Source organism: Macrobrachium nipponense, chromosome 18 (genome assembly GCF_015104395.2).
Source record: "Macrobrachium nipponense isolate FS-2020 chromosome 18, ASM1510439v2, whole genome shotgun sequence".
In the NCBI taxonomy this organism is placed as follows: domain Eukaryota; kingdom Metazoa; phylum Arthropoda; class Malacostraca; order Decapoda; family Palaemonidae; genus Macrobrachium; species Macrobrachium nipponense.
The window spans coordinates 33,603,919-33,619,105 of record NC_087211.1 but is presented as its reverse complement, the minus strand read 5'-3'; the positions used below and the strand labels follow the sequence as shown (position 1 = coordinate 33,619,105).

The window sequence follows — 15,187 nt, the reverse complement described above, 5'->3', positions numbered from 1 at the left end:
TGAAAATGTGCAGTGTAATTATAGCTATTTAAATATTCCCTTTTATTTTCTCCCGAAGGTACCTTTTGACTCGTCCGAACAGACCACGGCAGAAGGTTTTATCAGATGACAAATGACGGGAATTGTGGACAAGAAAAAAGAGAGAGAAAAAAAAACCTTCACCATTTGAGAGACTGTTTCTTGATCTGCTGTGTACTTCATTCCTCGCTACCTGTTTGTGCAGTGTTTTTTTCTGTAATTATGCAATAGGCCGGGTTTCACGAGAAGCTCTGCGCATTATGCACGGATACATGTGTAAAATTGTACTCATTATGGCATTTTCATATATCTATTCATCATTCATTTTGATTGTCACCAAATATATCTTCAACATATAATTTGCTCAGACTTCTGTTAAATATGCAGGATACTTTTCTCAAGATTTAAGTAGCCATATACCAGAAAAATACTTTGTAGTGGTTACTAATAGACTTTTACAGTGTTCATTAAACAGGGAACAAATAAGTAAGATTGCAATAAATCACGAAGATCCTGTTACTCAAATTTAATTTACTTTGTGTATTTTCAGGGTGCCAAATGTTGGGGAGTATTACGAAAAGGCGGATTCAGAATTGAAAACGAGTTAAAAAAACGCGGCAAAACATGCCATCAAAAGAGCGGCGTTTGTTTCGTCTTCACCAAATCTGATTGGGAAAATATTCTTTCAAAACAGGCAATACAAGGAGGCCACACATGAAATCAGATAAGAAACTAAACTTGGGCTGATCATTTCCATCTAATAAATTCCTCAAATAATAAAAATTCAGGTGCTTCCTGAGAGAGCATGGGATGCACTGTCTCCTTTGCTCTCCATTCTTCTTGTAAGCCATGAAGCTGATGCTCAGACACTAAAGAAGGAAAGTTCAGGGCAAGTTTAATGGTGGACTTCATCCGTCTTTCAGTACTTGTTGCTTCCTTTGGCTCCATGATGTGTAACGTAGCAATGACACTCTTCTCAACGAAACCTCTCACATATCTGACAAGAAAGTTGTGACAAGAAGATTTAAGCAATGCGACCGAAACCTGTTTTCATTTCCCCCCCTCTTGTCTGTTTCCGGACTTTCTGTGCATCGTTTTCAAGATTTCAGAGATTTTCACATTTTTCTTTCAAGCTTTGAGTTAATTTTTCAAGATCTTGAAAGATTTTCCAAGCGCTGGTAGCGCTAGTAGTGAGGATGGGGCAACAGAAGGTAAAGTCTGGCTAACGCGCCTATGATACCAATTTCAGCCGCTCTTTTGATGTAAATAAAAACGAGCTTTCGTGAAAAACGCGACGCGCTTATAGCATGGGGATCCACGCTTTCGTAAAACGCCTCAGATATTGTATCCCTGTTTTTTGTAGGATTCATCATTATTTCAGCGAAAAAACCAACACAGATTTCTTTTTAAATGTTATCAGAACCACAAGCTTATAAAAATGCAAATATTTATCAAGAAAAATGGCACCGATGTTAGTGCATCCTTTGCTCCAGTGAATTGATTCTGCTCTGTTGTCCCAGTAATGTCCTAATTGCAGTTTTATGAATGTGCATAATTCACGATTCTTTCTATTCGGGGGAGTTGAACTTTACGTAACCATTATTTCTAGAATTGATTTTTATGATTGGATTCTTTTCTCAGATAAGGAAAGAAATCTCTTCAGGATAGACCCAATGGCCTAGGCTTGTGTCCCTTCTTTACTGCAGTACACCAGAATATTTTACATCTCTTAGATACCATGAACCATTCGCTAGAAGACTTTCATAGAATAAGACCCATGAATATACTTCATGACCATTGCCAGAAATGACCTCCCTCTTTCCTTTTCCCTCCTTTTTAGCTTTTGTAAAAGAAAATTATTGTGCCGTTTTCTTTGTCCGTCCGCCCTCAGATAATAGCGATTACTGTTATGTTGATCACTAACCCTCAAATCATCAAGCATATCAAATTACAGCCCTCTAGCCTTAGTATTTGATATTTTATATGAGGTTAAAGTTAGTCATAATCGTACTTCTGGCAGCGCCTTAGGTACAGTTCCAGACAGTTCCACCGGGTCCAGTTTCCCGAGCAAGAAGGGTTTGTGATTTGATTAGTGTTGGTAGCCTTGACGAGAAAGATAAATCCGATCTTGGGCTTCTTTCTGAAATGAAGAACCTGATGCACTAACGATATAAGGTCAGGAAGTTAACTCCTTGAACCTGAAGTAGTCGCGACAATAAAAGCAAAGAATTAAAATTGACCTCAATCAATAAAAGAAGAGAAAGTGTATTTCCACTTACTTATGTGGACTCCCAATATCTTCTTATAAGATGTCTAGACTAAGCTTATGTATCAAACCTAAACTAAGTTTTCCCTTAATATAACAGTAATTAAAACCCCTCAACCCACCAACTTTAAAAGTCCAGGTCTGTAAAGTCATGGATCAGCTGCACTCATTTATTGGATAGATAGTGTCTGTGTGTGTGTGTTGGTAGGGATGGTGTGACTGATACAATAGGTGCATTAACGAGGCTATTGAATAGTTTGAGCAGTCTACCTTCTGTTCATCATCCTGTAGCGATTACGCCTGTTTTACAACTACTTTTTTCATCTCTTTCTTCTCTTTTGTCTCGGTGAAGTTTGGGTCTGGGAATTTCTTCATTTATGCTTATCCTTTGCGATTCGATATATTTCTTAAAACATAAAGTTAATTAGATTAATGTTGCATTGACATGCAATGACTCTCATAACGTAAGGTTTTTTAATAGTTGTGATAAAATTATGCATTGCAAGAGAGTTCATTTTTTCTCTATGTACAGTGTCTATTTCAATAATGCTATTAAAAGTATGACAAGTGTTCGTGCAATCATCCCTGGGGGGCAGACTGTTGTGTCCCGTTACTTAAATGAAAACTGTTCTTAATTCTACTTGTCTGTCACTATGTGAGGAGGTGCATGTTTGCTGGCAAGCATTTGGCTTGCTTTTATTTTCAATCCCAACACTACACAAAAAACGAACTTTGTTTAGGCTTGATACTTAAACTTAGTCTAGACATCTTATAAGAAGATATTGGGAAAGTTTGGATTGTCCTCAAAGGCCTCACAGATAAGTCTTCTTCGCAAGGTTGGGTTATGTAGTCCACATAATCAGGTGGAAATACAATTTCTCTCAATATATTAACCTAGGTCAATTTTAATTTTTTGGCTTTTATTTTCGCGACCACTCCAGGTTTAAGGAATTAACTTCCTGACCATATATCGTTAGTATATCAGGTTCTTTATTTCAGAGAGAAGACCGATGATCCGATTGATCTTTCTCGTAGGGCTACCAATACTAATCAAGCCACAACCCCTACTTGCTCGCGAAACTGGACCGGTGGAACTGTCCGACTGTAGGTACCAACAACATAAGCCACCGCCGGACAAAAAACTCTATGGCCTTCGGCGCATTTTTGACTTTTTTTATTTCATAGCCTACAAATTCCCAGCATTATCTAATTACAAGGAATGATTAAAAAACCTGGAAATATATTTTCTTTTTTATCAAATATCATATCTCTTCAGATTACAGCTAATATAATATACTTCCACACTACCAAATAGAATAACTCTGTGACAATGAAGACGAAAATAGAAACATTTCTGACAACAACTACGAGGAAAACAAACGCCCCAGAAAGCAAATGACTGACTGTACAATGAGTTCCTAACAAGTTATGCAATTATACAACGCTCTCTCTGCCTTCACTGCTTACCTGAAAATCCGCATATGTTTCATTACATATATACATACATACATACATACATACCTAACATACATAAATCCATACATATATATATATATATATATATATATATAAAATATATTTCATATATTATATAATATATATATATATATATATATATATAAATATATATTATATATTATATCTATATATATATATATATAAATAATTTCTATATATATATTATAATATATATAAATAATATATATACTAGAATATATTAATAAATATATATATATATAATATATATATATATATAGATAAAATCTATTATATATATATAAATATATATATATATATAGATAAAATATAGTATATATATATATATATATATATATATATATATTATCTATAATATATATATATATAAAATATATCTATATATATATTATATATATATATATATATATATTATATATATATATATATATATATATAAATATATATAATATATATAGAGAGAGAGAGAGAGAGAGAAATTCCAATTTAACAACACTAGACTCGAACAGCAGAATGGGAAGGCAAAGAACAGACCAGATCCACAGAAGGCTGGTTTCTACTACGCTAAGATAGAAAATATATCTATTCAAATATAATAAATATCCTTGTGAGTGGTTAGAGATGAAAGGCAACAATCCTAGACCATGAACAAGAAGACCAAAAGTTTGTGAGGGCGCTCCATCCTTGCACGAGACTACTCTACCGCTTTCTTTTGTTCATAAATCCTTCATTTGTTTAGAATAAGTTGTGGAACGCTGCTTAGAACGATAAAAAAAAAGCGAAGAGCAAATGAAAATAACAAATCAAATGAAAATCGCATCTGCTGGTTGGTGCGTCCGGAGGTCCACACCAGGACACTTTTATACTTGAATACCTTACCACAATAGCGGGACTCCCTGGGGCAAGGGCCCTTCATGGCATAAACCCAACTGAACCTAAAATAAATAACAGTCAACAAATACAGAAAGATGCACTCGATAAAAATCTAAAATTAATCCTAAAAATATTTATGTTAAAACTTTGGCACTGATGAAGAGAAAGATTCTGTCTATTCATTGAGGATTTACCATGTAGTTTAAACAACATAGCACCAAATATAATAATGATAATAAAAATAATAATAATAATAATAATGATAATAATAATAATAATAATAATAATGATAATGATAATGATAATATGGAGTTAGCGGTTTTACAACAGATATAAGGGATATGTTTAAGAAAAAATCTAACCTAAGCCAATATTTACATATAAATGTGAACTATTCGTGGTTTCATAAACTCTCATAAAGTTCTTGAAATGATCAATGGCTTATGAGACATCCTTGTACACTTTTACAAAAATACCTAACAGACGTTTGAGATGGCTGTGACGTATTATTTGCGAGAGAGAGAGAGAGAGAGAGAGAGAGAGAGAGAGAGAGAGAGAGAGAGAGAGAGAGAGAGAGAGGAATAAACCATAGGAACAGAATGATGATATGAAAACGGGAACGCAGAAAAGGTGGATATACTGAAAGGAATCAGTAAATGTTGATGACAGTGAATCAGGTAGCTTACAACGGCTGAATCATTAGTAGGTCACTGACGCTTCTTTTCTTTTCGCTTTGACGGTCGATATGAATCATCGTAGACTGTGTTGAACCTGTATGAGATGATTGTTGTTTGCGGATTATTGTGCGTCAATATGAGGTTGCCGTGTATTTGAAATAATTTGCTTGTATCGAATTGGGAAGCTGGTCGGCGGTAGGCAGTGTTCGGTTTTTCTAAGACTGCCGCCAGGAAAACTCATTGAGCGCAGCCACCAGGACAAGGGCGGTGGGCGCTGCCAAGGTGACACTGAGCGAGGGCGACACTTGGGGACTGGCAAAGTTCACATCCAACGGTTTCATTGGCCAGTTCGTCATGAGTGGAATGAACTGCTGCCAAAAGCATAACCTGCAATGGAGGAAAGGATAGATTAGTCTTTACTGCGCAGTCACTGCTTACGGTTGTTTTTTGTGGTCAATGAAACTATAGCGCGGTCGGGATGCAATACGTCGGAAGGATGGATGGCCAAAAGGAAGGATGAAATCGACTGTAGGTAAACATAATTCTCTTTTTCGTGTTTTATGACATATCCAATTGAAAAAAGATTTAATGTCCCTATCTATCCATAAACATAATAGCCGAAATTACTGCGAAGGTATACTTGCAAAGGAAGTTTTGCTCAGTTGTGTCACGAAATCATAACTAGTACTCTTTATTTATGGCATGTACACAACCACTGTACGGCCACCTTGCACTTTTAAGTTGAAACCTATGTAAGGACAAAACGCTTATTCATAATTTTCTCTGTACATAATTCATCATTCGCGTTGTTCTCACTTCCCCCTGAGAAAAGCATTCAGCGGGCTTTCCGTCAGTGTATAAGCTTATATAACCACATATTGTGTACTTTTATATTTGTATTTTATGTCTCTCAAGAAACACAAATCGGGTCTCGCCGACCCACTCTTACTCTCTCGCGGGTCGGTGACCACAGTTTCCGTCCGCATGCTGTATATTTATATTTCCCTGGACTGTAATAAAAATCAGTACACTTCTACCTGCCTCTTTGTCAACCTCTTACAACTGGTGACCTCCCGGTTTGGACGGTGACCCAAGCGGTTTTGGGCTCAGCCATTAAGGGACTCACTACCGCCGCTCACCTTCAGAGATCTTTAACGGACTCATACGGCGCCTCAGTATAGATCTCTGAAAGCTCCTACCGTGGAAAAAAACCAACGCCTCTAACGGACCTAAATACGGCATACCTGCCAAGGTGTGTTCAGGCGTTTCCTCAAACGGTTTGGCCCGCCATTCACGACTCTGTCGGACCGTTTTTGTCAGAGAGGACAATGGGCGCAAACAGTACCTCGCGGGAAAACCTCGCGGGAAACCCGGGCCTCCCCCGCCCCAGCGACGGACTCTGACACAGCGGCCGCTCAAGCTGTCAAATTGCCCCCCTTCACAACGGCTGACCCGTTTTCCTGGTTCTTCCGAGCCGAAGGGCAATTCCGGATCGCGGGGCTCACAAACAAAGTGCTGCAGGCTGACCTCGTCGCAGCGGCTCTCCCGACAGAGGTGCTCGGCCCGAATATCTAACTGGCTGACCGGTCGAGCACGAATCGGACTTGTCACGCTCGACGAGATAAAAGAAAGGCTCTTGACAGCCTATTCCGTGCCTATCGCTGAAAGGGCCGCCCGCGCCCTCGACTTAGTCGCGAACCCCATGCGCGGCGCCGACACCCAAGATGCCTGGGACACTGTGATGGGCCTCGTCCGTCTGCCCGAAATAGGCCCCGACGGAAAAAAGGTAGAGATCAGCCTGAGCCGCGAAATATTCCTGCGGCAACTCGAGCCGGACGTCCGAAAGCAGCTGACCGACGCGTACATCCTAGAAGGACGACGAACTACTAGAAAAGGCAAAGAAGCTGACGTTGTCAAACAATGCCGCGAAGCTCGCCGCCCCCCCCCGATCTCCGTGTGCCTGGCCGCCAGAGAAGGAAGAAGACGACGACGACCCAACGCAAGAGATTGGCGCCGTATCCCAAGGGAAGTCCTCCCACACGCAGCGAGGTGAAAACTCCTGGTGCCGCTTCCACCGGAGGTTCGGGAGATTCGCCAGGAGGTGCGAAAGCCCTTGCACCTTCCAACAGTCAAAAAACGACGACGGCAAACAAAACCAAGGCCGCCCGTGGCAACGGCGCGTCGGAACAACACACCGTAGGGTTCTACGTCCGCGACGCGATCTCCGGCCGGAGGATGTTGGTAGATACGGGGCAATGCACTCGATATTCCCGCCGTCAGGAAAAGACCGTAGCCGCGAGCCCGACCAAAACAACCTCCCTCGTCGCCGCAAACGGGACCCCCATCCGTTCCTACGGCACGAAGCCCCTCGAGATATCCATCCATCTTGGGGCGAAAACTACGTCTGGGAATTCACAATCGCGGACGTCAGGATCCCGCTACTGGGGGCAGATTTCCTGGCGCAGAACGGCTCCTGGTGGACGTGGGCCGCAAACGCCTCCTCGACACGGGGACATGCCTTTCCCTTCCACTAGCAGCAGGCCCGGGCGCCCCTACAATTTGTACCATGCGCCCCCCACAAATACGGCAACCTCCTGCAGGAGTTCCCCGAAGTCTTCAAGCCGGAACTTCGTCAGGCGGCAGGGACGCCGCCCAAGCACGGGATATTCCACCACATAGCCACCACAGGCCCCCCGACACACGCGAAGTTCCGACGACTCCCTCCAGCCGCCTCCAGGAGGCGAAGCAGGCGTTCTCGGAGATGGAACGGATGGGCATCTGCAAGAAAGCATCGAGCCCTTGGGCGTCGCCCTGCACATGGTACAGAAACCTGACGGCACCTGGAGGCCCTGCGGAGACTACAGAAGACTCAACCTCGTTACAATCCCCGACCAATACCCCTTGCCAAACATGCAGGATTTGACAGGGGCCCTTCATGGGGCGAAGGTCTTCACAAAAATGGACCTCTTAAAATCCTATTTCCAGGTTCCAGTGCACCCCGAGGATGTCCCCAAGACTGCCATCATCACGCCTTTTGGCTCCTTCGTGTTCCATTACTCAACCTTCGGCCTGAGGAATGCAGGGGCCACCTTCCAGCGCCTGATGGACAGCATCCTGGGGACCTGCCCTTCTGCGTCTGCTACGTCGACGATATCTTGATTTTTTCCAGGTCCTTGGAGGAGCACCTACATCACGTCCGAGCGGTCCTGAAGCGCCTGCAGGAAAACGGGCTGGTCGTCCGTTTCGACAAATGCACCTTCGGCGCCGAGAAGGTGGACTTCCTCGACACGAGATCTCCGCGACGGGCGTGCGCCCCATGGCTCGAAGGTAGGCGTGGTGCAGAAGTTCCCAACACCAACCACGGTCAAGTCCCTGCAGGAGTTCATCGGAATGGTCAATTACTACCGCCGATTCATCCCCTCCGCCGCCCGCACCATGTCTCCTCTAACACAGGTCCTGAAAGGGAAACCAAAGGCCCTAACGTGGGAGGCCGAACAAGAGAAGGCTTTCAACGAGACGAAGAGGGCCCTCGCCAGAGCGGCGACATTATGCCACCAAGACCCTGCTGCACCTTTACGCCTCACCACCGACGCCAGCAACGTCGCCTGCGGGGCTGTCCTCGAGCAGGTGGTCCAGGGGCGAGCCCCAGCCACTCGCCTTCTACAGCAAAAAAACTATCAGCCGCGAGACAGGTACAGCAACGTTCGACCGCCGCGAACTCCTGGCAGGGTGTACCAAGCAGTGCGACATTTTCCCGCTACCTCTCGAGGGCTCCCCTTTACGATCAGGACGGACCACCTCCCTTTGGTACACGCCTCACCAAGGCGGGCGACGCTTGTCAGCGAGACAACAGAGGCACCTAGCAGCCATCGCAGAGTTCGGTTGCACCATCCAGTACGTGCCTGGCGAGAAGAACCCCGTGGCAGACGCCCTATCGAGGATAGAAATCAACGCCGTGCGTCTCGGGGTCGACTACGAAGACCTCGCCCCGGAACAGGCTGCCGACCCGGAAACTGCCGCATAACAAAAACCCCGCCCCAAACACCTAGTGGGCTATCAACCGCCCTCAAGTGGGAAGACGTGCCTTTCGGACCCGCAGGCATGACGCTCCTCTGCGACATCAGCACGGGCCGCCCGCGCCCGCTGATCCCAGCCTTCCCGAAGGAAAGCCGTGTTTCGACCGTCATACACGGACTCTCGCAACCCCTCGGGCCGGACGATGGTGCGCCTCCTGACGGAGAAGTTCGTCTGGCATGGAATTCGGAAGGACTCCCTCGAGTGGGCCAGGACCTGCGTGCCTTGCCAAACTAGCAAAATCAGTCGGCACACGGAATCAGGCGTGGGGAAATTTCCGCAGCCGAAACGAAGATTCGCCACATCCACATAGACGTCGTTGGCCCCCTGCCCCCGTCGGAAGGCGCCAGGTACCTCCTGACGGTAATCGATCGCTCCACCAGATGGCCCGAGGCAACGCCGATGTCGGAGGCGACCACGAAAGCATGTGCCGAAGCACTCTCGCCAGCTGGATCAGTCGATCGGAGTGCCAGACGAAATCACGACAGACCGCGGACCAGTTTTCCTGTCGGAGTTGTGGACTGCCCTGGCCCGCCTAATGGGAACGTCGCTACATGCCACCACCACCGCCTACAACCCAGCAGCTAACGGCATGGTGGAGAGAGTCCACCGTTCGATCAAGGCTTCCCTGATGGCGCGCTGCACCGACGAAAAATGGAAGAGCCAACTACCGTGGGTCCTCCTCGGTCTCAGGACTGCACCCCGCGGGCAAACGGCGAAGCATCACCCGCGGAGAAGGTATACGGGGAGCCATTAACAGTCCCTGGCGAGTTCTTTCCCCGACCAATGCCGACGACGCTGACGTCTCCATCGCCAGGCTTCGGGATCCGCCGGGAAGTTCACGCCCTGCGTCAAAACCTTCTCCGACAGAAACCAAACGTTTCTTTTTTCCTCCCGAAGAAGGCCCTATCCATCGTGCAAGCACGTCTTCGTCAGGGACGACGCCCCGCCGCGCCTCTAACGAGACCCTACCGCGGTCCCTTCCGCGTCCTACGACGCACTGACAAGGCATATCTCTTATCCATCAACGGTCGCGAGGACTGGGTCACAATCGATCGCCTGAAAAACCAGCCTTCATCATGGACGAGGACCTCGCAGACGCGGATTCCAACAGGGCGCCTCAATCTTCCTCGGAAAAAAGCGATCTCCTTCGATCGCCAAACCTCCTAGCCGTAGCCGCGGCCGCCCTCGAAAGACGGTCGAACCCCCCGAGGATCACCTCAGGGGAGGCATCCCGTCCCGGAAAACCCCGAGGATACTACCACAACAACTAATATCACGCACCCGAGGGCGCCTCCGCCGTCCAGCTCGCTTCCGCGAGTGACTACCCGAAGTACAAGAAGTCAGCCAACAATCATACCTAATTATGTCTTAGGGGGGGAGTATTTGTAAGGACAACGCTTATTCATAATTTTCTCTGTACTAATTCATCATTCGCGTGTTCTCACTTCCCCCTGAGAAAAGCATCAGCGGGCTTTCCGTCAGTGTATAAAGCTTATATAACCACATATTGTGTACTTTTATATTTTGTTTTTTATTTTATGTCTCTCAAGAAACACAAATCGGGTCTCGCCGACCCACTCTTACTCTCTCGCGGGTCGGTGACCACATTTCCGTCCGCATGCTGTATATTTATATTTCCTGGACTGTAATAAAATCAGTACACTTCTACCTGCCTCTTTGTCAACCTCTTACACCTACATGCGTCAGTATTTTGTCGGGTGATCGCCTATTAATACTAGACATTGACATTACTACGCTCCCTTAATCACTACTAAAACTATCAGCAGGCCTCATTAGTCCAGAGGAAACGTTGATAAACGAGTTTCTCTGGCGCCTGAAAAGTCAACTGAATAAGTGACTAACGGAGCATATTCGACGCGAGAGCACAAGGAGAATAATCCAAAATCTGAGGAGAAAATCTGTTCAGAAACAACCTTCCTTCTCTCGTCTTTCTCTGCCTTTTCTATCTTTACTTCTCTATTCTCCTGCTTAGAATGACCAACAAATCAAATAAAGTATCGGAGTATTACAAAGAAACCGTCTAGACCCTGTTACATCAACCGTAAGTCTGTAGTGCAATGCTTAAACTTAATTGAACATGAAATCTTAGTGGAAATACAGGCATATATTCATCTTGTTTCTAGAGCCTTAGTGCTTTCAACAAAAATGAAATATTTAAGACATTGTTCTTATATCAAACTTTCTCTGGTGGCGGTATATAGGTACAGAGCCAGGGACTTATATTAAAGTCTTAAGCCTGTCTAGAATTTCTCATTTCAGAAACAAGTAAAAAAATGAAGATTTGAATTACATGGATATTAATTAGTGTTGAATGTATATAAACAAACACGAAAAGGAAGTAAATTAACATTTGCATAAATCCTAACTTAAACGGAAACAGTTCTTGAATAGTTACCCATAACAGAAAATGCTATTTTCTTTTCATCCCCTTACCAACTCAGTAGAAAACGTAAACCTATTGGGACACTTAACCAAGTGACCTAATACTGCACTATTTTAGACGATGACATCAAGAGAGTCATTGACGCTTTTATTCATGATCTAATGTGTTTATTATGCATCTAAATACGACTCGATCTTGTCTGTAAACGAGGTCAGGGTCAGGGCAGTCTTAATGCCTGGATATACTAGGTAGTTTGCCTACAACTCCATGATTCCAAATGTACTATACCACCATATTGCTAATGCAAAACTTCTTGGTAAAGTCAATAATTGACTTTTAATAATAATTTAGTTGGAAGTAGCAGAAAACCCATAAACATACACTTGCCATATATATATATTAATATATATAGATATATATATATATCATATATAATTTATAATATAATATATATAACTTATATATACATATATATATATATATATATATATATAGATATAATATATATATATATATATATATATATAATATATATATATATATACACACACACACACACACATATTAAAGGAAAAAGCAAATGTGTCGGTGAATTGTAAAACCTCAGCTTTTTTTTGCTTAGAGACAAGAGAGGGCCTAGTGACAGGCCTTCCTCGAAGGCTTGCTGTAATGAAAGAACTGAATTGATGATCATGCAATGAGAGGTCGGAGAAGCTCACCGTTGCTATGTGATTTTTAAGGTGTGTCCGGATATGTGCATATGTTTGTGCATGTAATGATGGATCCAACCGCCCGACACAGGGAAAGGTGACACTCTTCAAAGATAAGCGATAAGGCAGGTTTGGAGGACTCGGCGTTAAGAAAGCCCATTGAAAAGGTATGGCACATTTTAAAAGACTTAGGAAAAGTTGCCTTTGAAAAGAGAGAAGTGTAATGTGTATACATTTATTTAATACTTAATTATGTGTTGGGGAATATAATGGATATTTCTCTTTATTTCAGATGGGTTCATGGCATTATACTAGAGAATGGGATTCTCTAAAAGACTTGACCATTTAAATGTAGTAATTAATAATTTGGGAGTTTGTGAGTGATTAATTAGTCTAATTCAGGCGAATAGAATGACAATTTACAGTCTTTTCGTGGGTCAGACTTAGTTCTTAATGTAACGTCACTTAACTACTTTGTTCCATATCATGTTCAGCTAGTTTGGGAAATAAAAAGTATATTTTTGTATTTACGAGAATTCATTATCCTAGCTATATCCTAGGTTGATATCGTTTGCAGAGAGAAAGTCAGCAACTAAAGGTAAGAAAGTTGTCACTTGTTTAATTTTTGATTTAGCCAGTGCCGAATGTCAAATATGTTCGGCAATAGGTCGTGGTAGCGGCGGGATTCGAACCCGAAGAGACTGGTGCTAGTTTAGGCATATATTTTTAGGGGAGAAGGGTTATAATTATGTTTGTGTGTGTGTGTGTGTGTGTGTGTGTGTGTGTGTGTGCGTTCACAGCCCAAAGTAGGAATGTGGCTATTTCTTTCCATACCTGTGCTGGACGAGATTGTGGTTCAAGGATAACCTCTCGCTCATTTCCAGGTGAACCAGGTGGCTCTGGTTGTACTCTGGCCACTCCACTTCATTCAGTTCAGGAACTCTAAAATTGAAACAAGGTCAGAAAGCATAATTGGCGCCATAACTTCTGTGCAGTTTCAAATAGGTGAAAGGAAAAAACAACACTAGAATGGGAATATTTTCTATATATATATATATATATTATATATATATATATATATATATATATATAGATATATGTATGTATGTATGTATAAGGTATAGACTATTAGTTTACTAGTATGTAGATAGATTATTTCATACTGCAAAAATCGGGAGGTTACAATAACATCCATCTCAGTTTGTGTAGGTATAGAGGTTGTGCTTTTAATTTTTGCATATTAACATTTGAAAACAATACAAATATTTGTCCCTCAGCTAAATGGGTACTCTTCTTTCCTTCTTATCTCATGAATTTGAAAAAAAATTTCTTTGCTCCGGATTTCATCAGTCATTTAAGAACCAATCTTACAAGTGAGTCTTGAAGAGCCCAAAAGTAGGCCTAGTTATATGATAATAATAATAATAATAATAATAATAATAATAATAATAATAATAATAATAATAATAATAATAAAATAATAATAATAATAATAATAATAACAATTTTTACCCAGTGTGTGCAAATGCAAGTAACAAATCCATAAGGATATCTGCCACGGCTCTGTCTTCAGGCATCCGTAAGGTGTTCTCGAGACCCAGGTACGGTTGGCCAAAGACGAACTGCAAGTCGCTCTCGTGATAAGATCCTGAAAGAAGAAGGCAGGGATCCTATATCATATGGGTCGTTTTGCTGTGAATTTGCTGTAGCTCTGGATACTATTTTTGTGGGACTGTTTGTCATTTCGTTCTACGTATACTGAGCCCAAACAATGAGTCATCAGATTGGTTGACTGTGTAGAAACATATTTTCATATGTGTACAAAACTAACGAGAGAGAGAGAGAGAGAGAGAGAGAGAGAGAGAGAGAGAGAGAGAGAGAGAGAGAGAGAGAGAGAGAGAGAGAGAGAATGCTGTAGAAGACAAACTAACCGATCCATTTCTGCTCTCCTATTCGAATGTCATCGGAAGACGAATATGAGAATTCACCAAAATAGAGATTAGTCCATTTGCTCAGAAGTCCAGCTTCTTCAATACAAGGAACCCGGAGTCCCAGATCTGACATAAGCTGAAATATTCGGGAAAGTGTTATTTACAAGATGAAATAACCTGAAATGCGTTATCTGTAAACTAGAATAATCAATAAGGTGCTATTGATAAGTCAAAATTAACAAAAGTTATTTGAGAGTCTAAATGATAACCAAGGTGTTTTACTCATAAGCTGAATTAACAGTTATGGCTATTTGTAAGGCAGAATAACAATAAAATGTGTTGAATAAACTTTCATACCCATAGCCAGGCTTGAGTAACTAGTACGGCTTTATCTACAAACTAAAATCTCGTCAAAGGCGAAATGACCAGTACTCAGGCTGTAATGACTGGGAAGTGCTCAAAGGCTTACACTGCAAGTTTCGTCTGAATGCCTAGACTGAAATGACCTCATTGAAGATCAGGGGCGTAATCTAATGATTGGGGTGTGTGGGGGGGGGGACGCATTCTGAAAATTGTACGGTTAATATTGGCGAGCGAAACGAGTCTATGCAGAAATGAACATGATTTGGTGTCATCTTAATACCATATAAATATGAATATACGGATATTATTAAGGAAAAGGATGATTGATTTATCAATATTAGTCAGTCAGCAAGTTTATAAGTCGATTTTCA

The 15,187-nt window shown here is 42.5% G+C and overlaps 2 protein-coding genes across 2 annotated transcripts in view; one reads left to right on the top strand and one right to left on the bottom strand.

Annotated features, from left to right (window-relative positions):
* The window catches only part of LOC135196954 (probable peptidoglycan muropeptide transporter SLC46), a 12,402-nt gene extending 8,879 nt beyond the window's left edge, over positions 1 to 3,523 (top strand). The window contains exon 5 of the mRNA XM_064223804.1: positions 59 to 3,523. Coding sequence (XP_064079874.1) covers positions 59 to 116 — 58 coding nt within the window. The 3' untranslated portion in view covers positions 117 to 3,523. The remainder of the gene's footprint in view (positions 1 to 58) is intronic.
* A 1,649-nt stretch (positions 3,524 to 5,172) lies between these two features.
* Positions 5,173 to 15,187, bottom strand: part of LOC135196952 (bile salt-activated lipase-like) — a 67,848-nt gene continuing 57,833 nt past the window's right edge. The window contains exons 7-10 of the mRNA XM_064223802.1: positions 14,454 to 14,589; positions 14,035 to 14,170; positions 13,357 to 13,464; positions 5,173 to 5,718 (exon numbers count right to left, since the gene is read on the bottom strand). Coding sequence (XP_064079872.1) covers positions 5,547 to 5,718; positions 13,357 to 13,464; positions 14,035 to 14,170; positions 14,454 to 14,589 — 552 coding nt within the window. The 3' untranslated portion in view covers positions 5,173 to 5,546. The remainder of the gene's footprint in view (positions 5,719 to 13,356; positions 13,465 to 14,034; positions 14,171 to 14,453; positions 14,590 to 15,187) is intronic.